Here is a 27,201-nt window from a genome sequence, read left to right as displayed (position 1 = left end):
TGTCCATCCCCACCACCGAGCTGGCCTTCTTCACCAGCTTGCTCAGCTTGTTGGCACCATAAATCCCAATGCCTCCTCCCCAGCACACCACAGAAATGAAGATGACACTGGCCACTACAGACTGGTAGAACATCCGTAGTAGCCAAGTGCACACGTCGAGGGACCTGAGCATAATCAGAAAGAACAGCCTGCTCTGTCCTTTCCTGTAGAGGGGCCCATGTCCCATACCATAAGTTACAGAAACGTTTTTTAAAGTTACCAACAATAAATACATTAGTTTTTTCCTGTGACACTCATTTCAGCCAAGCGGTTGACAGATTGCACTCCTGAGGTATTAACTATATTCAGAGCTACTGAAAGAGTTTGCAGTGACTGGATGACAATATTCTTTGCAGTGACTCAGGTCATCCATTTGAGAAAATCTATCCAGAGGGGACTGATAAACCACAATGAGAAACACAATGGAAATAAATGATCCTTTATTGTGTTGTTCACTAATGAATATGAGTATGTATTTGTTATGGGTGGTATATTTGACATGAAATATATATATATATATTTCATGTCAAATAAATAAGATAAAATCAAACACGAGCATTGAAGGCTGTGTGGGCTAACAATGCAATAAAGTTCAGAAATAAACTCGCACCGCAAACTACAACCGTCGATGCATCATAAAGACTGCAGCTGATCTGGTATAAAAGCAAGTTCCCTGACCGGGAATCGAACCCGGGCCGCGGCGGTGAGAGCGCCGAATCCTAACCACTAGACCACCAGGGAAAGCTGTAAATTGCAGTAGAATATTCTAATTATTATATCATAAATACGATGTAAACATATCCCTGAGTCCATACGTGTAACTTTTATTTCTGTGTCTTCTATAAACCTCACCGTTGCTTAGCTTCTTTGCGTACGTCGCGCCAATAAGGACTAGACCAATCACTGCCCCCTGTGGCCGATGGTGGGACAACACCAACAGCAATGACAAACTCTTCCACTAGGTGGTGGCCACGCATCACGCTTATGCTTCTTCCGTCTCTTTTGTCTTTCACTTCATCCTACTCCAGCTTTCACTTGTTACTCTATGGACTTCTTGCACATCGCACGATAAAGCCGAAGCACATGAGTTCAGAATTAAATGGTCTACACACTCATCTCAGGTTGGGAGCAAAGTCATCTCTGACTACCGAGCTTTATAACGAAAGCAGCTACAGTTATTACGGCACAACAACGAGGAATTCAAGGTAACGTTACAGACCCCCTAAAGGACACTTGGAGCAGAGACTTGCTGGCACTAAGTTACCAAAGCTTTATGTAATCACCACTGTATTGTTTTATTGTGTATAAACCATAGTAGTTAACACAGTTAACTTACGGTACCCTCAGTTTACCATAGAAAATTATAAAGTTAGCCAGGTTAAGTTCTGACTGCAATTGAATGACCGGAGTTAGCTTGAATTCCAAATAGCTAGTTAATAACACTTTAATTCCTTCTGAAGACTAACAAAGTAACGCTTGTTACTGTATTTAGCATTAAACTTATGTTGCTTTATTGTCTCTCATGAGTGAAGTACAACGTAAGTACTTACACTGTACAAGAGGATAATGGCTCTTCAGTGCTAAAGCAATGCTACTACAGTATGCACAGTTAGACTCTATAAACCAAAAACCCCAGTGTGGTGACTGGTGTACCTCACTATGAGCAGAAGAGCAACATGTCCAGTCCTCCTCATCTTCTAATCCTCTTCTACTTGTCTCTATATCTCTGTCAGATTCAGTATGGCAGCCAGAGACACAGTGAGACGTAATAAAACTGCCATACAGATGACTTTGTCTGCAGACCGCATACTAATCCTCAACAAAGTTCATGAGAAGGACCTGATAACAAGACGCGAGTACATCAACCTTAAAAGCATCAACAAAGAAGACGTAGAGGGTCACGTCATTGAGCTTGTGGATAAGATCATGAATAAAGGAGAGGACACCTGCCAAGCCTTCCTCGACCTCCTGCAAACTGATGATGAGATTAAAACCACTTACCCTGAACTGCAGAGCCTACAGTTGAACAACATTAACTTCTTACCTAAACCTGTCCAAGCTTCTTCAGTTGACAACAGCGGTATGTTAACAGATGTAATTTTGGTGAAAAAGATTTCCGTCTCTAGTATTCCTCATATACCAGCTTACAGTCTATTTTCCCACGATGTTGAGTTTTGTGTTTGGAGGTGTAAATCTGTTTCACTCTGATTTCCTCAGATGTCCCGTCACAAGAGAGCAAGAGGCGAAAGAAGGTGAGTCTTTACTTCATATTGAAACAGCACACTATATGATTTTAGTTAGGCTTTGTTAAAGAGACACAACAAGAGGGTTTTAAACCTTTTACCTCAAAGCCTGCAGACACATGCTTATTAGCCTGTATTTATATATAGAACATTAGCTTTGTAATACTGTCATATGTAAGGAAATTTAAACTAGTAAAGACAAGTAAAGCTGTTCTGTGTTAGTAAAAGTGTTGGAGCATAAAATATTGAAATGCATGTTTTCATTGTTTCCAGGATGAGGAGTACCAATTGAACAGCCAGCCTACCGGACTCTGTGTAATCATAAACAACCAAAATTTCACAGATATGAAACAGAGAAGTGGAACCTACAGAGATGCTCGTATGTTACAGAACAGGCAGATTCACAGGTTTACCTGATTGTCTTGTTTGTTGGTCGTTGAAACGTAACTAAGTTTTGTTACATTTCCTGCAGAAAGTTTGGCAGAGGTTTTCAGCGAGCTGGGGTTCAGAGTGCTGATGTGTGAAGATCAAACCAAACACCAGATGGATCAGGCGCTGCGTTACTTTGCTTCTCTGAGCGACCTCTCTGAGCTGCAGGAGTTCAGGGTTGAGGAGTGGTCCGGCAACGGGTTCACTGATCTTCAGGAGGCTCCTAAACATGGGGACGCCTTCATCTGCTGTATTCTCAGTCATGGAAAAAAGGGTGTAGTCTTAGGGGTTGATGGGAATCCCCTCTCCATTAAACAAATAACGAGAACCTTCACGGCAACCGACCAGTCGGCCCTCACCGGCAAGCCCAAGGTGTTCCTGATACAGGCCTGCCAGGGAGGGCAGATTCAGAAGGGAGTGTTATTAGAAGATCTGCAGGCTGATGATTCTCATTCACAATTCATCCCTGAGGAAGCCGATGTTCTGGTAGCCATTGCCACTGTTGAAGACTATGCGGCATTTAGACACTCAATAAATGGGAGCTGGTTTGTCCAATCTGTGTGTCAGCAGCTGAAGGAGGGCTGTCCGAGGTAAATATCACACTCACCATGCAGTGTGTACTGTACTCTGTTTTGAATCATAATATAGGCGCAGTAATCTGTTTTTCAACACTGTATTTTATTTTAGGGGTGACGACATGACCACCATCCTCCACCGCGTGAACAATGATGTAGCCCAGAAAGAAGGGTCCAGTCAGCCGGGTGCATTAAAGCAGATGCCTGAAGTGAGGTTCACTCTGAGGAAGAGACTTGTGTTACCACATCGTAACTGAAGCTCAGTCAACAGAAATCATGTAAATACAGTATGCTTTATGTCTTAATTAAGAATGTATAATTAGGTCAGGGGAAGGGTTTTTTCTTAAAAATGTACTCTATCTTTTTTATCACTTGAAATCTTTTATTTTTAAAATCATCACCTCGAATCATTGTCTTTTATATTGTCACAGATTTTTGTATCAGAATAAACCCCCTTTATGATCACTGATGGGTCCATGTGTATGGAGTTACACTACTTCATCAGAACCTTTTACACACAGAAGCCCTGAATGCAGAATACTGCTGATATTTGTATTGCCTCCTTATCAATGCATATTTTGTATCTAAAACTGTTCCTAAAACACTTTTTAACACGTTATTTTTATGGGAACCAATAACTGCGTGTTAAAAAGTAATTGTATCGGGTTATTGCTGTTTTGAACTCTGAACTAAATATACATTAACGATTTTAAAACGGGTTCAAACAATGAACAGGATTTATTTGTGTGCACTATGCGTTGGTGGGAGCTTGCTTCCAGATTCGTCTGCGCACACACAACCACTGTTACGGTACTGCAGCGTCGTTGCTATGACAACGTCTTTTTTCCGTGTCGGAAAAGGGGCTGCAGAACAGCAAAAGGACTGCTAGCCTGGAAAATGACATAAACAACCTGTCGGCCACAACTGAAGTCTGTCTCATAACGCTGTTACAGCAACGGAAGCGCGTATTTTCACTACCGGGAGTATCTGCCGTTAAATAAAGGCAGCGTTAACGATGGAAGCCCCGCTGGAAAACAAGACTCCTGCCGGTGCCTTAGAGGATATTGAAGGAGCCGGACACGGAGAAGAGCTGAAAACCTCTGAAGAAGCGATCACATTCATGTCCAGCATCGGTGAGTTGTCAGTGTGTTTTCTGGAGAGTTGGCACCACCTGGTTGTGGCACATCTTGAGTTGCCACACACACACACACACACACACACATACAAACTATATATATATACATAGAATTGACAAAGGAAGCAGAGTGTTTACTTCATGTCAGCATTTTAAATAGAAAACGAGCTTTATGAAACTGTCCATTGTGGCTCATGTCCAAACGTAAGTCTCCCCCACTTGTCTCAGAGCCTGCAGAGCTGCAGAGGTGTGTGTTTCCAGACTCTCTGGTGACTGTGTCAGAGGGAGGCCGAGACCTGGGGAAGTTCAGTGTGACGGTGGAGTTTGCCCGGAGAGGCCAGCAGCCCTGTGTGCTGCTCCATGCTCAGAGCCAGGGAGCCATTGATGACTCCCCCTGTGGAACAACAGTGACAGGTGAGGCCAGGGGGGCTACAAATACAGATTGAGGTTTTATCCATTTACAGATGTTTCAGTATTTTTATGTCCTTTGTCCATTTAAGCCTACCTAACCACGGAGCTGGAGGTGCTGGAGGAAGATTACCATGAGTATGTCAAGGTGAGTCATTGCAAGCTTCCTATACTGTCCAATTTTAACGCACAAGGATCAGCTGTTGCGCTCAGTGAGTGTTTTGCATTCCCTGTCTTATAACACATTTGAATCCCTTTTCAGCTCGAGGGCCACAGTTTGGACAAGAGGTGTCACATGGTGCAGCGTGACGGGCAGATGGTGATCGATAGAGTTACCATTGCAGGAGAGGTGAGAGAAGAAACAATAGTTTTTCATTATATCATTTTATATAATTTTTATATAAATGTGATACACCACCATTCATTCAATTCTTGCTTGGAGATGATCAACAAACCACCTCTTGTCTTGTGAAATTACTGTAAGGTGTGATCCTCTTTTGTTTGTGCACAGGACGTGACGAAGGAGAGCGTTTCCCATCCCATGTCTGTCCTAAGAGGGCTGGTAACTGAGGGTTCCAACCTGCTGCTGATGCGCCTGATCGCTCTTAAGAAGGAGGTGCCAGAACACATGACTTTCATCTCCCTCGACCAGGGATTAAACATTATCCACACCACTTTTGTAAGTATGTATGCCAGAATGACCGCTGACGCTGATTCTGTGTGGTGTTGTTGAACTCTGATTGTGTGTTTCTGTGTGGTCAGAGTGAGCTGGGTCTAAAGCAGCTGGAGATTGGGGCTGAGACAGTGGAGGTGTTTGGAGTGGAGAGGACTGTTCACTCTGTGGAGGACAGTCCCACTTCCTGGCAGTGCTACTTCCTGGCTGATGGGTAAGCTCAATGACTACACCTCTTCAGGTTGTTGCACGTATTGGACAGTCTCACTGTCTCACACTGTCACAGGGTGTGACCGTTGATTTTACACTTTTACAGCTCCTTAAAGGTCCAGTGTGTAACATTTAGCAGGCTCTATTAGCAAAAATGGAACATAATATTCATAGGTATGTTTTCATTAGCCTGAAAATAAGAATTGCTTTTTTTTTTGCCACAACATTCTTAAGTAAGGTCCAAAAACTGTTCCTAAATCTGTTTAAGTAAATTATTAACATGGCCTAGAGAAATAATAACTTTAGACTACATTAAAACCCATAACTATAATATAACTACATAAGTCTTGTGAATAAAATGTTAATATTGTGTGATAGATTTTTTTGATCAGTTTATGTTCTCTGATCAGGCACTTGGCCACCAGAATGCAGGTAGGATCACCGGTCACCATGAGACTTCTGCAGCTGCCATCACACCTGGAAAAAGGTAACACTATACCCACACACATAAAACTGTTCGTCTAAAAAAAAGTCAGTTATGTTGTTTTCACAGTGTGTGTGTGTTGTGTGTGTCTGTGTGTGTGTGTGTGTGTGTGTGTGTGTGTGTGTGTGTGTGTGTGTGTGTGTGTGTGTATGTTAGGTTTTGAGAAGATCCCCCTGGTCTGGGAAGAAGACATGCAGATGCGCTCCCAGTTCTTGGACAGAAAGGTAACCAACAATGTTCTCATGTGATAAAGACAGTGGCCTAAGATTTGAATAATTTACCTGAATTACCTGAATAATACTGTTTCCTTATACAGATATCACATTCCCCATAAATCCTTTGAACAGGTAAAAATATGAATGTGTGTTTATGTCTCTGTGGGACAGGAGGAGCTGAAGGGGGATCATGCCTCCTACCTGAGACAGCATCCAGAGATCCGTGCCCTTATATCTGACTTCTTGCAGTTCTTGCTGCTAAGGAAACCAGATGACATCTTCCCGTTTGCCAGAGAGTACTTTCTCCCTTTTGCCTCCCACCGTCCTCCAGAGCCAAGCCTGAAAGCCCCCTCACTCTGAAAGCACACCAGAGGGAGGAACCATGCTTAAATCAGCCTTTTTTTTAAATAACTTTCTGTTGTTGTTTATCAGTTTAACTGGAGATTAAATTTTTAATTTGTATTTGGCTTGTTCTGTTTGTGTGAGTGACAGGTAATTAGTATATGAATAAAGTTGTTTGTTTCAAACTGTGCTTGTAGCTTCGTTTTGTTACCCTATCAGTCTTGTCTGGGCGAGGCAGATGTCTGAGCAGTGAGGTTTGTTGACCTAAACTAGGAAGAAGCGAGTCTGTCTTCAAAATAAATAAAAATATAAATAATAAAAAGGTTATATAATAGATAGACATGTTACAGCCTTCTCTAAATGATACATTTGGAGATGTAAGAACATAGGCTGCTATGAATATCTCGGCAGTAATATTCCAAATCCCTCTGTGTCTTCATTGTTTACTCTCATGGCTTTTATTTTGAAGGTTGTAAGCGGAAGCAACAACCCTAAAAAGTGTCTCTCTTCCTCTGAAAGTGAAAGCAGCGGGAGCTATGTGAAGGAGTGTCGGCAAAATAACAACCGCAACCACTAAAACCTAATTGTTAGCTCTCAGAAAGGAGGTTTTACTGAAGTTTATTAGATATTTTCGCTTGTTGGACGTAAGTTGAACTCGGTAAGTTTCAACATCGTAAGATGACGCACTTTCTACAGTCTGTGCCTGCTGTGACCTAACGTTACTTATGTAAAGTCTATGGAGAAACCCAAACTGTAACCTGTTGGCAGTAATGTATAACTAACTTATAAAAACTGACTTGATATTACTTTAGTGGTGCCGCTCGGTCTTGAGTCCAAAACTTTTTCGTTGTCTATCTGATGGACTTTTCTGTGAGGCCACCGCAGCGTGTTATTGAATATTAACACCGTCCTGTAGGACTACTATAATGTAATAATATTTATTTGTATGTCTTATATAATAAATCTTATGTATATGGCACAAAATGGCAAAAAACTTTAGTGCAAAAGTTAAAATCAAGAAGAAAAACAAGGAAAGAGGCAGTAATACAATACAACTGTACCGCACAAGTACACATGCACATGTTTGATATTAACTATCAATGGTCAACAAAATACTACGTCACAGTTGAGGTGCCCTCAACACCCTCTATACAGGTTCCTGTATAAACTGTATATCATTATAATCTGGGGCCAGGTCATAAGGCACTTTAAGAGTATACAGTGATCTTACTGTACTGTCTCATATGTTTATCATCTGTGTGGTAAATTAATATTTATTTGATATTCAGCCACATCAAGTATAGAAGTGGTATAGTGTGATTGTGTACTGTTTTTGTACTGTATGCTTTTGCATAGTTTCTTTTGTCAAAGCTAGTTTATCACGATTATTATACAAATTATATTCTTTCTCTGGCTTCATTTTAGTGTCCCTAACAAGTGCAAACCTTTTCTTTTGACCCTCTCTTTGTTTCTATTGTTTCTGCCTCTGATATCACCTGATAGCCGAGCGCAGTGAGCAGAGCACCAGGCCTGTGCTGGTGGGATTGGTACTGTGATGGACAGACTGACGTTGGCCCACATTGATGAGGAGCTGGAGTCCTCTGAGGTGGACGCTCTCCGCTTCTTGTGTCAGGGTCTTGTCAAAAGGAAACGCCTGGAGGGGGTGAGTACTACATAGCTCATCTGCTTTTGTTTGGCCTTAACTCACACAATGAGAATAAGTATTCTTTACCAAAGCCACGGCTGCCACGGGCCTGGAAAGTACTTAAAAGTTCTTGGATTAAGGGAAAATATAAAAAAGGAAGAACTTGAGCTTTCTGAGTTTGAGCCTTGTGTGCTCTGTTATCTTAAAATTCACCCCCTGATAACATTAGTATCCATCTGGAGCGCTGGGCCGAGCTTGATACACTTTCTCCTTATCACTCTCCACGTAGCTACAAGCATACAACATTCAGCTGCTGTTCTGTGTCAGAAAAGGGTGGCTTAGCTGCTGGGTTAGACTGGTCTATGTGAACATCTACATCAATTCAATTCACAAAGTGCTCCAAAAACTATAAGAACTGAGGCAGTATCTAAAGGAAACAAGGGGGAATTGGCAAAAGGCAAAAGTAGAAAAAAAACACTTACTTATCAAACTTACACATATCAAAGTGCTGCCGTTGAAATAGGCCTTAAGGGTCATTATTTCATATTTGTGACTTATTTCTTTACTATCAAACAGCACTTCCTTTCTTTTAACTCAAAATACTTTTTTGGATGGCAAAACGTAGTCAGAGTCTATGATGGAGATGTGTTTTATAGACAGTATTTCTCTCCCATTGTTAACATTCTCGGCATCTTGCTTCCTTTCAAGGTTTGTCTTGTCACAGGTTTGATTGTGTATTTCTTGGTTGTTCTCATACAGGTCAAGGATGCAAAAGAGCTCTTTGTGAAACTTGAAGAAAGAGGTCTGTTGGAGAACCCTTACTTCCTTTATCAGCTGCTCCAAACTATCAGTAGAGCTGATCTCCTCAGCCTCCTGGAGACAGACAGCAGGCGGCCGGAAGAAACCGACGCAAATCTCATCCTGTCAGATTACAGGTGAAAGCAGAGAGAAATGTACTGTAACTGCAAGAGAAAACAGTGTGGCAAGAGTGTAATCCAATCAGTTTTATTCTCAAACTTTTAGTCATTTGCCTGTTGTTGTTGTCTGTCTTTCTCCTTTTCACTCTCCTGCTCTTTCTGTCAGGGTGATGCTGTACCAAATACATGAGGACATGACCAAAGAAAACTTAGACAAGATGAAGTTTCTGTTGAGCAGCAAGCTGGGCAAAAGACAAATTGAGACATGTAATGTAAGAATACTCACTTACCTTGCCACACCCATAGTTATATAAGAAATGATGACATGTAGACTTCACTCTTTTACTTTAGTAAAAGTATAATATACAACATTAGTTAAAAGTTGATAATTAAACTCTCTTCACTGTGATTAGCATACCAGTAGGATTTCACCATTTACTACTACTACTTTATTTTTTCCCAACTGCTACATTAACCTGCAGCTTAGGTATGTATATCTTTCATATTTTGAAAATTGACAAGGGTGTATCAAACAAACTAAACCATGTTTAGTTTGGTAAATAATTTAATGCTTTTATAATGAAATGTAAGTTTCATTATCCAAATAGGAACTGGGTTGTAGTTTGGTTATGATCACATAACGTATAAACCACTCACATGATGTAGGCACTCCCATGTCTTAACATACTGTACATACAACTTTAATGTTTCAAATTAAAATAGAATAGTGTACATTAATTTAACATGCATACTGGGTTTCAATAGGAATGTGCACCCAACGTTTGGCACATTGTATTGATAACTCTTCCAGACCTTTATTACTGCAACGGAAGTGTTGTCTACACCTACAATGCGGCTGTAAAGCCTCCACACACGGAGACAAACAAGTCTTCTCTGTTGATTGCAGACAGCCCTGGATGTGTTTGTTGAGATGGAAAAGGCGGGTTTACTGTCAGAGACAAAGCTTGATGAGCTGCATAAAATACTGCTGCAGCTGGATCAACAGCAGGCACTGACTGTACAGCGCTACATACAGAGTATGAGACACACACACACACACACACAAACACACACATACAGACATACATACCAGCTCATACAAACATATGTATATGGTGTATTATTATGAAATTCATCGTTGATATCAATGTACTCTTTCAGGGGGAACCCAGCAACCTCAAACTACATTACCATCTCATGTCAGCATGGATTACCAGGTGTGTGTGTGTGTGTGTGTACGTGTGTTAGATGTGTGTTTGTGTACAGTTCCTATAATGAGCCACTTTACTGAGGACTAAGACTCTGTTTTCTTCCCCCTCAGCCAACACAACCTGTTCTGTCCATATCTGAGACTCAGCACAACAGTAAGTCACTCTATTTCCCAGTATTACTCACTGACTCCATATTTATTTGAGCACACAGCTATTGAATAGTTACCCGTAAAGCCTAGGTAACAGTTTCAGAACCTCCCACCCCCTCCTCAATGTCAGATATCCACTCTCATGCTATTATTCTTTATTCTTTATCACACACATCCAAGGGATGTAAGTTTCTGCTGTCTTTGTCTTTGTTCTTCAGATGTCAGACTTAATGTTTGCTCCGATGCAGAACCAAACCCTGGGCCCTCACCTGTTTTTGATCAGGTAACCATTCACACAAACACACATGCTTCTCATCCATTCGTCTATTCATCAATTTATCAGAACGTTATCATTAACATAATCATGTTTATGATTTGTCTATGTGGATGTGCATGTACCTTTTAGAATGACTACTACATCCTGTCTCATAACCCTCGTGGTATGTGTGTGATTTTCAACAATGAGGACTTCCCGGGAACATCCCTGAACTATAGAGGAGGGTCTCAGCGGGATGAGAGTATGTACCCTTGTATTTCTTTAACCATGTGATCTGATTTGTTTATGTAACTGCATATTTATTAGTTAGCGAGCACCAATCAGGGTTCGGGATGCTCAGAGTTGATACTAATCACATATGATATGATGAAAAATTTAATCTACCAGTGTGCTTCAGTTTGTCTCTCTTGTATGTGACACAGAGACTTTGCACCAAGTGTTCGAAAAGCTTGGCTTCACTGTGGTGGTGCACAACAACTTGACTGCTGAAAGCATGCGAAGGGAGCTGGAAAAGCTGGGCAAAAAAAATTTTTTGGATGATGATGCCTTGGTGAGCAGTACCACACACCTTCAGAGCTCTAACAAAAGTTACTACTGTATATACTTTTTTTTTACTCCTTAAAAGAAAGAGTTGACATCTTAATTGTTAAATGAAAATGTCTATACCGCTCTCCATAAAAGAATGAGATGTCTTTCTATCTAACTGAACTTGTAGATCCAAATCTACAAGTTTTTGTGATTAACTGTAATTGCTTGCATATAAGTTCATCTCATGTTTAACTGCTTCTGATGTCTGATCTCAGGTGGTGTGCATGCTTTCCCATGGAAACAAGGGAAGTGTCTATGGGACTGATGCGCAGCAGGTGTTCTTGCAAGATGTGACAAAGCCCTTCACAAGCGGGCAAGCTCCCACCTTGGCAGGGAAGCCCAAACTGTTCTTCATCCAAGCATGTCAGGGAAGCCTCTACCAGAGAGGATATGTGCCATGTCCCCCAAGGCCAAGACAGGAGGAGGAGGACAGAGAGAGCCGTCTGGAGGAAGACGCAGGTCCTGTACATGGCGAGACGGTGCCTCATGATGCTGACTTCCTGCTGGGGATGGCCACTGTGCCAGAGTGCAAGTCGTTTCGAAACACTTCCACAGGCTCCATCTACATCCAGCAGCTGTGCCAGGAGCTTCTGAGGTCAGCTGAAAGGTGAGAGACACAGAGTTTAAGAAGATGCTTGTTGAGCTGTTTGTCCACCAGTCACAGTTTAGACAAAGCTTTGGCCAACCACAGTCTCTGTTGTGAAGATGAGCACTAAAATAGAAAATAAAATAGTTGTTTTTTTTTTTCAATAAAATCTGTCTTAAATAATGTACAATTATTAGAATAGAGCTTAGACTGCTGTTTGTTGATTTAAAAATGTTGAAATACACTTTGCTCGACCACACAGATATATAGTATTAATGCTTATAATATGCTTAAAATTATAGTATTCCCAAAGCATTACAAACAAGTCTATATTCAAAGGTAAAAGTAGGAACTACAGTGAGTTTACTTTCTGACATGATGGACCCATAACCTCAATAGAACACCATTATAATATGCAATTTGTGATAGCGATAATCTGACGTCTTTTCCAAATTAGGCAACATGATTAAAAAGAATACAGTAGGGGGCGCCCTGGTACCTGGTAGAGCTAGCGCCCCATGTACCAGGGCTGACCTTGTGGCCCTTTGCTGTGAGTCATCCCCCCTCTCTCTCCCCCTTTCCTGTCTATCTTCTGCTGTCCTGTCCAAGAAATGCAAAAACAATTAATACTGTAGATGTGGTTTTGCCATTTTCAAATGCTGTTGATGTGATATGTCAGAGGCCACGATGTTGTTGTTTTACAATTTGAGCAAGATTTATAATTTGTAATATGTTTCCAATGTTTTCTGTGCAGCTCGGAGCGGGATGATGATATACTCACTGTCCTGACACGTGTGAACAGGGAGGTCAGCAAAGGAGAATATTTAAATTACAAACAAATGCCTGAGCCTAAATACACCCTCACCAAGAAGCTCGTCCTCAAATTTGTGTGAGCTGACGGAGACCAAGTGCAACGCTGGCAATGTGCACAAATTTCCGGGTTCTAATAGACCATACTAATTTACTGAGTGTATGAGTGTGTGTGTCTTTTTTATCTTTGTAAGGTATAGCTGACTTTATGAATTTAAATGTAAGCGTCTTTGAAGTTGCCTTAAGAAGCTGATGTCTCCTAATCTTAAGAACAGAGAAGCATCATGTCTGTTTTGAATTGATGACCACTGGTGATACATGTGATATAGGAAAAATGAACAATAAGACATCATTTGGAACTTTTCTTTTTGTTACAATATTACAGATCACAGAGAAGCAGTTGCATGTACGCGAGTGATGAATGTCACCACTTATGTGACAAACCCTTCATCCACCTTTTTAAACTTATATAACACAATGAAATCAATGTGTAGGGCATATTATAATGATCAGTGTCAGGGTTTTTGTGGATAAAACACGTTTCTTTCTTTTTGTTTGTATAGGTGGTTGCATGGAGTCACAAGTATCCAAATCCTTTATCAAAGTAAAAGTAGCAACAATACTAAAATGTAAGACTACTCTGTCCTTCATTCGCATTCATCCATTATCTACATCCTCTAATCGTTTTAAAACCATGGATACAAGAGTAAAATGTAGTAAGTAGACCGGCCTTTCAGACTGTTAAATGATTGATGATTTGTATGTTATGTTTACATTTACAGTAAACTATTGTAATATTGATTGTGTCCAGATAACCAACCACTTTATCATAGAGTTGGACTTATCTAGTTTTGAATCTTTATATAATATACATTTGGGCTGTCAGATGAATGTATGAGAATAAACAAATTCATTTTAACTCCAAAATTGAGTGGAAATGTATGATTGCACTAACTGGAAAATCTAATGTACTTTAAAATGCTTTAAAAATACAGTAGGTAGTATGTGGTTGTAATGCACCCTTTAGTTAGTAACACGAGAAGTGCCTGTTGAAAATGAGTCAGCTAAACCCGTCAGGCCACACACACATACACACACACACACAAACATACACACACACACAAACATATACACACCGTGGGTGTGTGTGTGTGTGTGTCAGATTCCTCTGGACTCCACCCTGCTCTTCACTGTTCCAGGAAATGTTCTTCACTGCTGCCTCACATCTGTCCACTGGTGCTCAACATAGTAGAGGACAGACCTGAGAGCAGACAGACAGACAGGCTGCTGAACAACTGCCCATAACCCGTTTATCGAAGCTGTCAGTGCTGTGGAGGTCTTTTATAAGCAGGGAGGGCGTGGCTGACAGCAGGAAGCCTCCACTTCTCTCGTTTTATCGCTGGAAAATTAACACGCCCAGACTGTGTCTTACGTTGTCATCTCTTACTTGGTAAGTAAAGCTAATTTTAAGATGTTGTTATCTTTTCAAAGCGTTTTATAAGCCCAGATATGTATTAAACATACTTTCTGGACTGAATTTCATGTGTTGCTATGGTGTGTTGGTAACCTGCCATCAAGTGTAAGCTTGTGTTTTCTGGTGGCTGGGCGCTATTCATAGCCGGGTAGCTGTGTTTGTGTTGCAGGCTAAGGTCAAACACCTGAAAAGGCTTTTTGTGAGCTGGGGTCTGGTCCTCAGCGGACAGGGTGGGCGCAGAATGTGAGCTCTGTACATGTTATAGCCCCCTGCTTGAAACTGCTCTGACATCCCAGTTTAAAGTCGAGTAAACAGCAAAGATTAAAGTTTAATTTAGCTGCGGTTAAACTGAATATTTATGCTTCATATGGCTGTCTTAAAACTTTGGGCGAAACCGTAAAGATGCACATTTCATGTTGCACAACCTCTCGTCCAGCCTGTATGAGTGTTTACTTTTATATTTTGGGTTATTACTCATTGTTTCGATTTGTTTGTTTACTTCAACTGCTGTCCGCTGAGGACCCGGGAATAGACTCATGTAGGACAGACATTTTTACTATTATACAGGGAGAAGCACCTAGGTGTAACCAGTAACACTAATGATGGCTTTATCCATTTAAGTGTCTCAGTAAGCCATCACAGTGAGTATACTATACCTGAGACACATAAAGGGAATGCAGCCATTACTAACTAACTAATTACTACAGTCAATTAAACAAAAATAAAGTTATCCAATTTTCTATCATGTAAGGACAAGAAGAAGGATCAATTCTCACATTTTAGAACCTGGTACCATTTAATTTTACCATTAAATTGCTGAATCAAAATAATTGTTGCCTATTCTGTCAGTTGAGTTTTATTACACAAGTAATCTTTGCAGCTCTAAACTAATAACTATATTGCAGAAGAAGGTTAAAATAAAATATAAATTTAGGGCAAGAAAATAATAAAATACCCTCTTCTGCTATTCCAAAAAGGTCAGACTACACTAGTTACAGCTAAATGAAAAATTACAATACCCTCTTCCTTTTCTGAGACCCTATCCCCCAATCATTTCTTTACAGTCCCTAATCATCACCTGTTAACCTAACTATGGATGACAAAATAACAGAAAACAAACAAAGTTATTGAAGTCATAAATGTGAATGTGTTGTTGTTGTTCAGTGAACCTACCCTGAATAAGTAAAGTCAGAAACATGTTTTCACACTGGTTTTAATTTGATAACCAAACCGGTTCTTACTATTTTTGTCTTGTGTTTCTGTTGTTTTGTGATGCCACACTTCTTCACATATGTGGTATTTCCTGGGCACAGGGCCTTGCTGCCAGTAATGTGTAAATTTTGAGTCAACTTCACAACACTGACTAGAACATAGTGTTGGTGGCGATGATGATGTGGGAAATCGACTCAAGCCACCACCTTGTACATCTGCTACAACTTATCTGAAACCCACTTTGACAGATTCTAAATGTTAACTTTCCAACAGAGGAGCTACACCCTCCTATTCAAACACACACAGACCTCTCGTCTGCTGTGTGTCAATGCCCAAAGCAGTGATCAGCTCTGTGGCTCATTCTGTGACTGTTTGACTGAAGCACTTTTTCCATTCAGTGTTTTCTGTCCTGTTGCTTGGTGCTTGGGATGTGATGTAATGGCAGCACGAGGTGGAGCCAGCTCTTAAATTCCTTCACTGTGCGTATTCCCCTAAAAGCCCCAGTGTAAATGAAGCTCAGAGAACATTTTCTATTTTCTAAATAACTGAGCAAACAGGAACCTACTCACAGGTCAGTCTTTTTAATAAGGTGGCTTAGTTTCTATTGTAATATTGTAAGGAGTGAAATGTGTTTAAAATATAAATGATTGATGTTGTAAAAGAGGGTTAAATTAGTTGGTAAAGCATCTTGTAAAAGTACCACAACTCTTTTAATACTCATCGCAGGAACATGGAATACATCGGCCATATGTGACAACACTTCGTTCATGTGTGTGTGGTTTATTATTAGATATTTCCCTCAGAGATGCATGTGGTGGTTCCTGAGCCCCTGGTGGTTTTTGGGAACCACATTGCTAAGCAGAACCATATGCTCACTTTAACCTCATACAACCCTAAATGTATCTTGAAAGTCAAGTATGATTATTACCCAGCCAAATGTAAGTGTTGGATAAATATGTGCACATAATTCACAGACTCCAACAGCAGCCAGTGCTGACTGCAGCCACTTTCTTGTGTGTACATGTTTGTGATGGTTTATGTGATTTGTTTATTTATTTTTTATTAACCCTCAGAGATGTTTTTATCTCTATGGGGCAGCCACTGTATCCTTTTAAAGGTGTATAACATTTAGGATTAACGACAAAGAAATGGAATATAATATTCATAGGTATGTTTTCATTAGTAGAATCACCTGAATATAGGAATTCTTTTGTCACCATAGAACAGTACAGTTGGTAATACTTCTCCATGGGTTGATAACTACAGCTCCTTTCACATTCACAGTCATTTAATTTATTTATAATGAGCAGCATTAATGGCACACATGTACACTGACAGCTAGATCTGTGAAAAGCTAAAATCAGTGGGTATTGGCCATGGAGATGTATTTGTCCTTGTGGTTTGTTCCCTACTGTTCACCCTCTCTGTTGTCTGCTTTTGTACATAGAAATGTTAAACACATGTGAACTGTATTTTTTCCCACTTCCCTCTTCACAGAGAAAATGTCCAGGTCAGACTACCCACCGGGGTACGACGACTCCCGGGGCCCGCTATATCCACCTCAGGGAGGGAATTACCCACCACCCCCTGCGTATGGCTTCCCTGCCTTCGGTGGTCCCCAGCCCTCTGCTCCCTACCCCACTGGTTCAAATGCCCCTCTGTACCCAGGCCAGCCGGGGGGCTATCCTCCTGGCCCGTACCCAGGACAGTCTCACCCCGCTGGGCCTCCAGGAACTGGCTACCCCAATCCTCCTCCCATGCCCCCTGTCATGCCACCTACCATTCCATCAGATATCCTGAGCTCTGGTAAGACGGGGACTGCTGAGGATATCAGTGTGTGTGTGTGTCTTCTAATGGAGTTTTCGCTTTTTTAAAACTAATGTAAAGAGAAGACAGTACTGTGCCACTTGTGACAAAATTTGGGAGGGTGATTTTTGGTACCTTGTCCTGACGTTTTAAAAAATGACACCGGTTTGTTGAACCAGTTGAAAAAAACACAAGCTACATCCAACCAGCATTAACAGGAGCAAAGGCCCTGGTCCCTCAGTATTAGCCCTTATCCTCACAGCTTGCATGAGCAGTGTATGATAGCTGCCTCACTCAACTGCCCCAGCTCGCACCACTGAGTTCACACAGACAGCTGCTGCGCTGCTGTTGCCAGTCCTGTCTTTGAGTTTGCCATTGATAAATACAATACAGTAAAAGCCTTGTTAATAAATGAATGGATTCTGTCCACAGAAATGTCAGAGAGTTATTTTGTTGGCTTTATTGATAGAGTATAGATAGACAGGAAAGGTGGGTGGAGAGAGGGGGGATGACACGCGGCAAAGGGCCGCAGGTCGGTTTCAAACCTGGGCCGCTGCAGCAACTCCGTATATTGTTCGCCAGCTCTACCGACTGAGCTAACCAGGCGTCCCTAAATATCAGAGAGCTTAATGTGAAACAGATATGAAAGGTGTTGAATAAAAATATATATTTATATTTTTTCATGTCTGTGACATATTGTACAGATAGACATTGAAACTGAAGTCAAAAGATGTATACGTTGCTGGTATAATGTCAATATGACTATGAACAGACCCTTTTCACTGTCTGTTTTTACTGGGAACTGTGTTACTGTGTGCGGAAACAATAGGTGAGACCTTGACTCTCTAGTGAAGCATCGCTGCAGCTGTGGCTGAGTGTGATCTACATGGCTCACACTGCCCATGTGGCTCTAACCTGTCAACATGGGCACCAAAATCAAAATCCAAATGTTGACCACGCACACACGCTGCTCATTCATCATGTGTGGACCGGGCCTTAAAGCTCAATTTGTTTAAATAAAGAGTGAAACATTTTGCTAAACTTTGCTCATTCACTTTCCTGCCTACAGTTAGATGAGAAGATTAATAACGCTCACATCTGTACAGTAAATATGAAGCTACAGGCAGAAGACGGGGGGAAATAGACAGCCTGGCTCTGTCCGAAGGTAGCACAATCAGCCTACTAACACCTCTAAAGCTTACAAGTTATATTTCATTTGTTTAATCTTATGTTAATCAGTGAGCTTTAAAGGTGCTGCTATGCAGATTTTGAACATTTGCACTAATCATCTCTTTAATGGGATATTCGGTATGCGGTATTAATCTTCTGATCTAACATTCTGCAAGGAAGCTAATATAGCATATTTTGAAAAGGACTGCTTTGAATGTTGAATTTACTCTGTCTTACTCTTTGGTGAGGGATGACTGCTCATATTTCTGTTCTGATGACAGGTGATGAGTTTGCGGCGAGTGACAGCGGTTGGGACAGCATGAGTATTCGGCATGCCTTCATCAGAAAGGTAAAACCCACAAACCATACTAGATTTCTGTCCTTTATCATTACATTTGAACCACAGAACAAAACTAATGTTTTTCTGAAAATTAAATCACCTGCAATCTTTGAAAGGTTTCATTATTTTTTGTGCGTGAGAAGGAAGATATATGAGACACTAACTGGGGCCAGTGCTGACAAAGGATGGACTAAATTGTTTAAAACTACGGGGTGTAATGTTCCTTTTGTCTGCATGTGTTTTTCAGGTCTATTTGATTTTGGCGTCTCAGCTCCTTGTCACCACAGCCATTGTGGCCGTTTTCACATTTGTGTGAGTATACATAGTGTGTTGTATTAGCAACAGTTAAAGAAATACCTAACAAGTTTGAGCCATTAAGGCCTTCATCAGGGCAAATACAAATGTAGTAAGTAGTAACATGATTAGTGTAAACAGGTAAAGTCACATGACAGACCATGTTCAGCAGAGGAAACCACACATCAGAAATCCCCACAATGACAGGGCAAAACAGCAATAAGGAAATACAAAACTTAAAACCTCTCAATATTTAAGTTTTCAGCACACACAGACAAGATGGCTGATGACTTGTTCAAAGGAGATGTCCAATTGTGTGGCTTTCAGTGTATAGATCCAAAACGATTCTCTTTGTAAGAACCTTTTAAAGCTGTTTTCACAGTGGTAGGTAGAGAACTGAAAATATATATATATTTATACAGTACTCCCATAAAATTGACTCAAGTAAAAGTGAAAACTAAGTGTTTGGTTAATGAATTTTTCAAAGTACAACTTACTTGCCATTTGAATATTGTTATGGTGTTCACTTCCAATTATAAAGAGGAAATTAAGATTGTGGATACCTTAACTGATTTCTAAAGCAAACATATTAAATGCCCATCAGACCTCTGGCTACAAGATAAGTCAGTGTAACTCTCATAACATCAGAGATTACCGTTACACATGCAAGATGAACATAGCTAACATTAACATCTTCAATGGGCTGAAGGAGGTTAGAAGAGGAGTTTTAAAAGTGGAGGTCTCAGTGTACAGCAGGCACTTCATGTAACTGTTATTGGTATAAAAAGTGGCCAGGGATTGTCTCTTGTTCTTCATCACATTGTAGTCAAAAGACAAGTGGTGCTTATTTTTCTTCTGGGCAGCTGGCAACTTGGCATCTGCAGTTGAGGTGATCCTCGCGCACTCTCCCTCCTACAATCCCTGCATTTAGAGCACACCAGTTGTAACAAAGTAGATTACTGGCTCAAAAATATGCTGGACTAAAGAGTAAACATACATTTTTTTTAAAAGGAAGTAGATGCATTAATCATTCCTTTCAGAAACTGCCTGGTTCTCTACATGGTGTATGCCTGATATCTTTAACAGTCTGCAGCTGCCCTGGTCAGCTTTGTAATGCAGATCCATGCCATATTGGGAGTTGCCAGTTCTCATACAGAGTGTGTGTTTTCTGTGCATGTTTGTTGTTCTGTTTGTATTTGTGTCTGTGTATCATTCTGTTAACTGTGTCTCTGTTTCTCACAGCCAACCAGTCAGAACCTTTGTACAGAGAAACCAAGCTATCTACTGGGCATCATAGTAAGTCTCACTCTGGGCCGACATCACCGCCTTTAAAGTTATTAAAGTTCTATGTTTTACAGGAGTCAAATGAAAGTTTGCTAATATAAATATTATTGTTTTAGTGCTGTGTATTTCATCACCCACATTGTGCTGGTCTGCTGTAAGGGCCCCCGGTGAGTGCGATTCCTCAGTCCTACAAAGAATATTCATACAAACAATATTTATAAAACTGCATTTAATCTTCCACTCTCTTTGTAGGAGGAAGTTCCCATGGAACATCATCTTGCTGTCCATCTTTGTAAGCCAGATTACTTGTGGTTGACTTGTGAGTCAGGAACTAGAGACAGTTTCCTGGACTGAAATGCTTAAACTTTATCTAGGTGTGACTTTATATTAGAACTAAGCAGTGAGTCACCACACTTGACTCACACTGTGTTTGCATAATACCTTTGATATGTTGTTTCTGTGTCTGTGTTTTATCAGCTCTGTGTGCAAAAAGGCTCCATGTTTTACTTCATGGATCAGTTTTGTCTGTCAGTAAAAGCGGACTGTTATTATTCAGCTTTGTGGGGGTCATTTCTACATGTTAAATCTTCCCCTGAAAGCTGCAGTCCAGCTCTATTACAATTGTTTCCCCCCCTTTTAAACCTACTACAAGGAGTTTTTACCAGGTTATGAAACAGTCTCAGTTTAATACTGATACCCTTATAGGACATATACATAAACAAACAAGACCATCAGTGAGAAGATTGGCTATTTGTATGTTGTTATTCTCTTAATGCCTGCCATCGGTTAAGTACAAGCCAGGCAATGACGTCACGTTCTCGCGGCAGAACAACTCGGGTTCCGAGTTCATGAGACAAATGGAAAGCAGCATAAGATTTGGTCAGATTCCCATGAATCAGAGAAAAGGAGGTAGTGGAAACACTACCGCTTTTGTCCACAGGGGCCGCCATAATCGCCACAAAATCAAAGTTCCTTGTAGCTGCTTTAAGGCTTTACATCATACATCTTGAACCATCCAATTTTTCTGCATATTTCGCGGTCCAGTCCTCTATAGCTTATGTTTAGGTCAGTTATGAGATTATTTTTTCTTCTTCTAATGTTGTGGTGTAACTGCAGTTTTTTGATGGACAAACAAAACTTTCTTTAACTTTTTACAGACCCTGGCTTTGTCCTACATGACTGGATCTATTTCCAGGTAAAATAAACTTGAAGCTATAGCCCATATATATTCTCTTAACATGCAGTCCGTTTGCCACAAAATAAACTGTGTGTTGCTCTTTGTTTTTAGTTACTATGACACAAAGGCAGTGTTTCTGGCCCTGGGTATCACTGCCGTCGTCTGCATCGCCGTCACAGTCTTCTGCTTCCAGACAAAGGTGTGTGTGTGTGTGTGTGTGTGTGTGTGTGTGTGTGTGTGTGTGTGTGTGTGTGTGTGTGTGTGTGTGTGTGTGTGTGTGTGTGTGTGTGTGTGTGTGTGTGTGTGTGTGTGTGTGTGTGTGTGTGAGTGTGAGTGTGAGTGCTTATCAGCTTTTAGTGGCCAAAGTGTATTTGTGCAGCCACACATTTGTTAACAAGCCTGTCGGTGGTTTCTCTTTCCAGGTGGACTTCACCAAGTGCCAGGGCCTTTTCTGTGTCCTTGGGATTGTAGTATTTGTGACTGGCATCATTACAACCATTGTGCTGTCCTTCAAATATGTGAGTTAAGGCTGATGTGAACAAAACAATGTTTCCTGAGAACACGCCTTTTCAAGTTTCCACCATTGTAATGATCGTTTGTTGTTGCAGATTCTGTGGCTTCACATGCTGTATGCAGCTTTGGGAGCCATAGCTTTCACTATGGTGAGTATTAAATGCTATGCAATTTCACTTTTTTCAGTTTTTTACAGTTGCCCTTGTGGTATTACTTTGTGTATTACTTTCTTACTGAACACTTTTTACAGCGTCATTCTGGATGTTTCTTCTATGTTTCTTGTAGTTCCTAGCGTACCACACTCAGCTGCTGATAGGAAACAGGAAGCATTCAATCAGCCCAGAGGAGTATGTGTTCGCTGCACTCTCCATCTACGTCGACATCATCCAGATCTTCCTTTTCCTGCTGCAAATTATCGGTGCTTCAACTAAATAAATGCACCAAAGGGTACACGACCAACTTGGGTCAACAGGGTGCAAAACTGTACCGTGCTTTTTAAAACCTTTTGCTTTGTTTTCAGTCAGAATCAGAATAAATTTTATGAGATCATAATGCACTAAAGGGAAGGGCTGAATTTTAGATTTTGTCATAGTATAGGTTAATCCTATGTACAAAAAACACTTTCTGATATCAATATTTGATAAGTTCCTTAAAGCAGATATAGTGTTTAAAGGAGAATATTAATACTTGTAATATTACATACAATATAAATACCGCAAATATCTATAGACACTGGACTGCCAGCTGCAGCATTTATTCACTTCTGCTGGACTTAAGTTAAGGCAGACAGTGTCTGAACCTTTTTCTCTGGATGTTAATGTATTGCTATACATAAACTGGGTCACATCAGTATAAACGTTGAGGAAATAGGCAAACGTGTGTTCAAACTCTCACTTGCCAACACAGACACCCACCTCTCTGGCTTTTACAGTGGGGGTGGGCAGTGCGTCTTATGATTTATGAATAATTGATACATTACATCTAAATACATTTAAATGACCACTCAAGTTTTTCAAACATTAGGCATTTCTTATATTTGCTGTTACGTACTTAAAGGAATGGTTCCAGATTTGTGTAAACAAACGCTTATTTGCCTTCTTGTTGAGTTAGATGAAAGGATTGATACCACTCTCATGTCTGTCCGATAAATGTAATACAACCAGCAGCCAGTTAGCTTAGCTTAGCTTAGCATAAAGACTGGAAACAGGGGAACAGCTAGCCTAGCTCTGTCTGAAGATAAAAAAATCTGCCTATCAGTACCTCTAAAAATTACTATTTAACATGGTATATGTCACAGATTTCCTGAAGTCTCCACTGGAGGGTTTATACTTTTATACTTGGTGTAGAGCTTTATAAGTTGCTGGTAGGGTACCTGTTTCCTCCTGTTCCCAGCCTTTATGCTAAGCTAAGCTGCCAGCTGGCTGTAACTTCATATTCTCTGTACAGGCACGAGAGTGAATCAGCACATTTCTACTGCTTTAAATATATTTATAACATACATAAAAAAGCAAAAAGGGTTCATGGTAAATAACAAATATTTATTGTGTAAACTCTGAACCAATGACTCTGCACTATGAAGAGTGTTTGTGTCTAAAAAGTGATGTTACACAATGTAACATTTGGTACTGATCTTAAGGACACAAGTACAGATACTCAAAATCACACTTATGTCAGCATTGGTGATTGATCTGCCCACCCCTGACACCCAGCTCAGTACACCTAGTGACAGCCTCAGACCTGCAGTCATGGGGTTATTTTATCAAGCCTTTGCTGGTGGTTTTTAATACACGTGTTGCTTTATTCTAACTTTATACATTCTACATCACTATAGTGCCTTCACAATGACGTTTCTGAGATTAGATTTTTTTTACTTTAAGAAGTATGTGTACAGTACTCGATAAGCTTTTATAGTATTGTTACAGTATGTGCCTGTTTATATAGTCTTGTGTTACAGTCTGAGTTGGGTCAGAAACTGAGTGCCAGCAGGGTGGGTTTGTCCATACAGGGCCACAATGTCATTCCTGAGAGTCAGTGAGCTCCAGTTAATGTGGAACTGTCCAAAAACATGATCAACCCCATCCAGCTGGTCCTCCACACATGTTCATATTCATCAGAAATATAGACCCAAGCCACATAATCTTTGACTCTAAACAACTATGGCAAAAATGTTGAATGTTTAGAACAGATAGTCAGCGTGGGCTTTGTAAATATACATATCAATGATGAGGGAAGTCTGTTTGCCTTTTCATATCAAATAAAGATTTGTATTTGTGAGTTTTGATGTGGTTTATATGCAGTTATGCAGTTATACCAGTGATGAGTCATTTTATTAATTCAGAAAATAATAAACATTTATTTCCTCTTCCATCATATTTCAGAACATCAGCATCAGGGCTAATAAATATGTGATCATTCTCCAGATTCAATGATGCAGTCAACAGTATGATCCATCCTCTGTTCATTAGCAAGACTAATCAAATCTGCAAAAAAAAAAAAAAAAAAGCAAAACATCCGTTCGATTAAAGGCTGTCACAAGAGCGTTCCTTCTCAGATTTTCTTGCATCAGCCTGTAGAAGAAATACTGACCCACTTCTGAATGCCTCAGAGGTTTTGGATGTTTTAAACTCAAGCTCATGAAGTTGATCTCTTCTGTAATCAGTCTTTGGGGCTGTAGTGAAAGTCACCGTGTCAGTAGTGATTTTCAGGTTATGATACAGTAGCCACACACGTATATTAGTGGTCCAGTTTAACATCCTCTGCAGGATGGTGGTAGCGACTCCCTTCATAGTCTCCCTCGTTTGACTTTCTCATCCTCTGTCGGACCTTCAGCTGCTTCAGTCGGTTCTTGTCCACTTGTCTCTTGGCCAGGAGGAAGCTGATGATTCCTGCGGGGAGGCCTATTATCCTGGAGGGCAGAGATCAATAATTGTTTTACTCAGTGGACCACACATACAGAATCTATTATTGATGCTGAGTGTAGAAAATCTATTGACATACTGTAATGTGGAAGGATTCAAAGGAATTCAAGAAGTGTTTGACTCATGGTGCTGTTGAATTGGATTGTGTTTTTAAAATATATTGTCCATCCTGTTTATATGAATAAGTGTAGAGATTATAATGTAGATATTATGAAGGTAGGATTCTTTGCAGAATTGCTGTATTAGACCGTTTTAGTTTTACCTTGGTGTACAGAATAAATCTACAGTATAGTGTATAATCTAGCTAGAACTTCCCTTTCAAACACTGGTTTGGTTCTGGTGCATGAATATAAACACCTGCATTGTTTTTCTGTCAGATTGTTACAATAGTAACTTCCAGTTCCTGCAAAACAGCTGTTAGTGCCGACAACAGCACTCTAAATAACCAGAATAGTAAGAAGAATGAATAATTTACTAGATCTGACACACACACTGCCAGGGTTGTTTTTGAGGCAATACACCAGCAGCAGGGACGGTAAGGACTCAGCCTTAATGGTATGCAATCTACCAAGTGAGCTACCTCGGTGCCCCAGACCACAAGACCTTTTTACAAAAACTGAAGTGATCCCACATATTCAGAATATATATATATATAAAAAGTTTTTCCATTCAACTACTCTAACTAAAGCTGACCCAGCAGCAGAGGGCTCCTTACCTACAGGGACAAACAGTCTTTCAATGTTTAGTATAAACATATTGTTAGTTGAGACTCAAATGAAGTACAGTTTCACATTTTGAGATTATATGATGATGTAAGGGCTACTTTATTTAGTTGAACGTCTATCATTTCTGAGTTGTATTTAAAATAGGGCTGCACAATTCATCAAAATAGTATCGAAATCGCAATATAAGAAGTGCAATATACACATTCATTCACTGATGACCTAGCACCTGGTTGCTTAAGGACACTGACATGCTGCGGGAGGAGCTGGGGATTGAACCACCAACCTTCTGTTCAGTGGATGACCCACTTTACCTCCTGAGCCTGTGGCTTAGACTTTTATATGGCAAATTTTATGAAGAGCTCGAAAAAGGAGACAAAGATCTTTGTCTGCAATGTAATAATGTATAAATGATGTTGTGCGTTTACCACTACAACTGTATATTTGGTGTCTTATAAGTCCATGTTGGATTGGCACTTATGTAAATGACACAAACTAACATTGACTACTGCTGTAGGTACTACATCCGCTGATACTTTATATTTTAAAACATGACATACTCACAGGTACATTCCCACTGGTGTGGTTTAGAGAGTATTTGCTGATTGACAATCTACACATCCTTTCTAAACATTTAGTTAGACACTAATGTGTAAAGGAGACTAACCAGGCATAGCCAATCAGCATCATGGGGTTCTTTGCCTTTTCCTTAGGAATGTATTCAGGACCCTCGGGTTCCTCCTCCTCCTCCTCCTCCTCCTCCTCCCTCCTCCCTCTCCTGTCGTCTGTGTGGGAGGCGGCTGTCCTCTGTGTCTCTGTCCTGGAGCTGCACTGGGAGGCAGTAGAGGAGACATGTAGCGGCCGACACCGGGCAGCGTGCAGCCGAAAACACTGACACACTGCCGGGGTTCCGCTCCTGTGCGTGAGGAGCCACCGGGCGGGAACAAAGTGGACACCTAAGGGGGGAAAAATACCTTTATTCTTCAAAGACTTCTGTCCCCTCTGTGGAGAGGTGCTAACGTGAACCATGTAGCTAAAAACAAGGAAGCGCCTGTGTTGCCCAAACAAAATAACACTACTATATGTTATTTACACTAATGACACTTTCGCTGCCGAAAGGTAGCTTACTTGTTAGTTTGAATTATCTCTGGCTGCTAGACTTGCTTACAGTAGGTGTAAGGTTAACACATCATTTTACCTTTCAGTGCTGTCCTAACCGTTGTCACGTAGGGTGCCGCCATGTTTGTTGAATAATCTCCGTTGGCCATGCGCAGTGGCATTTGAATCACGTGTGTGCTGCCACCTAGCGGACAGCGTCGATGCAGCGCTTCAATTACATACTGTGGCACATGAAC

General features: G+C 40.6%; 4 protein-coding genes and 1 non-coding gene across 5 annotated transcripts; 3 read left to right on the top strand and 2 right to left on the bottom strand.

Moving 5' to 3' along the window:
- Window positions 1–708: 708 nt before the first annotated feature.
- trnae-cuc (transfer RNA glutamic acid (anticodon CUC)) lies at window positions 709–780 on the bottom strand. Its single transcript has one exon. It is a non-coding gene; the product is annotated as a tRNA-Glu (tRNA).
- Window positions 781–843: 63 nt separating this feature from the next.
- Window positions 844–13,863, top strand: LOC127368514 (uncharacterized). Its single transcript, XM_051409398.1, has 24 exons — window positions 844–1,244; window positions 1,773–2,119; window positions 2,257–2,291; window positions 2,556–2,661; window positions 2,755–3,301; window positions 3,399–3,540; window positions 4,290–4,419; window positions 4,650–4,835; window positions 4,922–4,977; window positions 5,092–5,178; window positions 5,341–5,508; window positions 5,592–5,716; window positions 6,123–6,199; window positions 8,271–8,416; window positions 9,158–9,333; window positions 9,482–9,587; window positions 10,223–10,352; window positions 10,477–10,532; window positions 10,637–10,679; window positions 10,894–10,958; window positions 11,082–11,193; window positions 11,375–11,502; window positions 11,756–12,147; window positions 12,881–13,863. The coding sequence occupies exons 1-24, from the start codon at window positions 982–984 to the stop codon at window positions 13,017–13,019; spliced, it is 3,762 nt and encodes a 1,253-aa protein (XP_051265358.1). The 5' UTR covers window positions 844–981; the 3' UTR covers window positions 13,020–13,863.
- On the top strand, window positions 3,416–6,938 carry catip (ciliogenesis associated TTC17 interacting protein). Its single transcript, XM_051412559.1, has 10 exons — window positions 3,416–3,564; window positions 4,240–4,419; window positions 4,650–4,835; window positions 4,922–4,977; window positions 5,092–5,178; window positions 5,341–5,508; window positions 5,592–5,716; window positions 6,123–6,199; window positions 6,353–6,420; window positions 6,583–6,938. Exons 2-10 carry the CDS (start codon window positions 4,302–4,304, stop codon window positions 6,769–6,771), a joined length of 1,074 nt encoding a protein of 357 aa, XP_051268519.1. The 5' UTR covers window positions 3,416–3,564; window positions 4,240–4,301; the 3' UTR covers window positions 6,772–6,938.
- A 307-nt stretch (window positions 13,864–14,170) lies between the features above and the next one.
- Window positions 14,171–24,480, top strand: tmbim1a (transmembrane BAX inhibitor motif containing 1a). Its single transcript, XM_051412569.1, has 12 exons — window positions 14,171–14,386; window positions 17,120–17,428; window positions 18,880–18,947; window positions 19,186–19,250; window positions 20,475–20,528; window positions 20,633–20,683; window positions 20,769–20,808; window positions 21,674–21,711; window positions 21,805–21,892; window positions 22,116–22,211; window positions 22,302–22,355; window positions 22,492–24,480. The coding sequence occupies exons 2-12, from the start codon at window positions 17,125–17,127 to the stop codon at window positions 22,639–22,641; spliced, it is 1,008 nt and encodes a 335-aa protein (XP_051268529.1). The 5' UTR covers window positions 14,171–14,386; window positions 17,120–17,124; the 3' UTR covers window positions 22,642–24,480.
- On the bottom strand, window positions 23,724–27,136 carry si:ch73-71c20.5 (DUF4748 domain-containing protein). Its single transcript, XM_051412620.1, has 3 exons — window positions 27,045–27,136; window positions 26,514–26,802; window positions 23,724–25,111 (listed from the first exon to the last, which is right to left on the bottom strand). The coding sequence occupies exons 1-3, from the start codon at window positions 27,124–27,126 to the stop codon at window positions 24,940–24,942; spliced, it is 543 nt and encodes a 180-aa protein (XP_051268580.1). The 5' UTR covers window positions 27,127–27,136; the 3' UTR covers window positions 23,724–24,939.
- Between the last annotated feature and the right edge of the window lie 65 nt (window positions 27,137–27,201).

Source organism: Dicentrarchus labrax, unplaced genomic scaffold (assembly GCF_905237075.1).
Source record: "Dicentrarchus labrax unplaced genomic scaffold, dlabrax2021, whole genome shotgun sequence".
Taxonomy (NCBI): domain Eukaryota; kingdom Metazoa; phylum Chordata; class Actinopteri; family Moronidae; genus Dicentrarchus; species Dicentrarchus labrax.
Note: the sequence above shows the minus strand (reverse complement) of the source record. Positions and strands in the feature narration are given on the sequence as shown.

Bases quoted from the DNA above. Each gene is read 5' to 3' on its own strand.
- LOC127368514 (XM_051409398.1), top strand. From the start codon at position 982: ATGACAAACTCTTCCACTAGGTGGTGGCCACGCATCACGCTTATGCTT. The intron at 5,509-5,591 runs GTAAGTATGTAT...CTGTGTGGTCAG, and splicing joins ACATTATCCACACCACTTTT to AGTGAGCTGGGTCTAAAGCA. The intron at 5,717-6,122 runs GTAAGCTCAATG...TTCTCTGATCAG, and splicing joins TGCTACTTCCTGGCTGATGG to GCACTTGGCCACCAGAATGC.
- catip (XM_051412559.1), top strand. From the start codon at position 4,302: ATGGAAGCCCCGCTGGAAAACAAGACTCCTGCCGGTGCCTTAGAGGAT. The intron at 4,836-4,921 runs GTGAGGCCAGGG...TGTCCATTTAAG, and splicing joins CTGTGGAACAACAGTGACAG to CCTACCTAACCACGGAGCTG. The intron at 5,179-5,340 runs GTGAGAGAAGAA...GTTTGTGCACAG, and splicing joins GAGTTACCATTGCAGGAGAG to GACGTGACGAAGGAGAGCGT.
- tmbim1a (XM_051412569.1), top strand. From the start codon at position 17,125: ATGTCCAGGTCAGACTACCCACCGGGGTACGACGACTCCCGGGGCCCG. The intron at 17,429-18,879 runs GTAAGACGGGGA...TTCTGATGACAG, and splicing joins ATCAGATATCCTGAGCTCTG to GTGATGAGTTTGCGGCGAGT. The intron at 21,712-21,804 runs GTAAAATAAACT...CTTTGTTTTTAG, and splicing joins ATGACTGGATCTATTTCCAG to TTACTATGACACAAAGGCAG.
- si:ch73-71c20.5 (XM_051412620.1), bottom strand. From the start codon at position 27,126: ATGCCACTGCGCATGGCCAACGGAGATTATTCAACAAACATGGCGGCA. The intron at 26,803-27,044 runs GTAAAATGATGT...TTCCCCCCTTAG, and splicing joins GGTTAGGACAGCACTGAAAG to GTGTCCACTTTGTTCCCGCC. The intron at 25,112-26,513 runs GTTAGTCTCCTT...TCTGCCCTCCAG, and splicing joins ATGCTGATTGGCTATGCCTG to GATAATAGGCCTCCCCGCAG.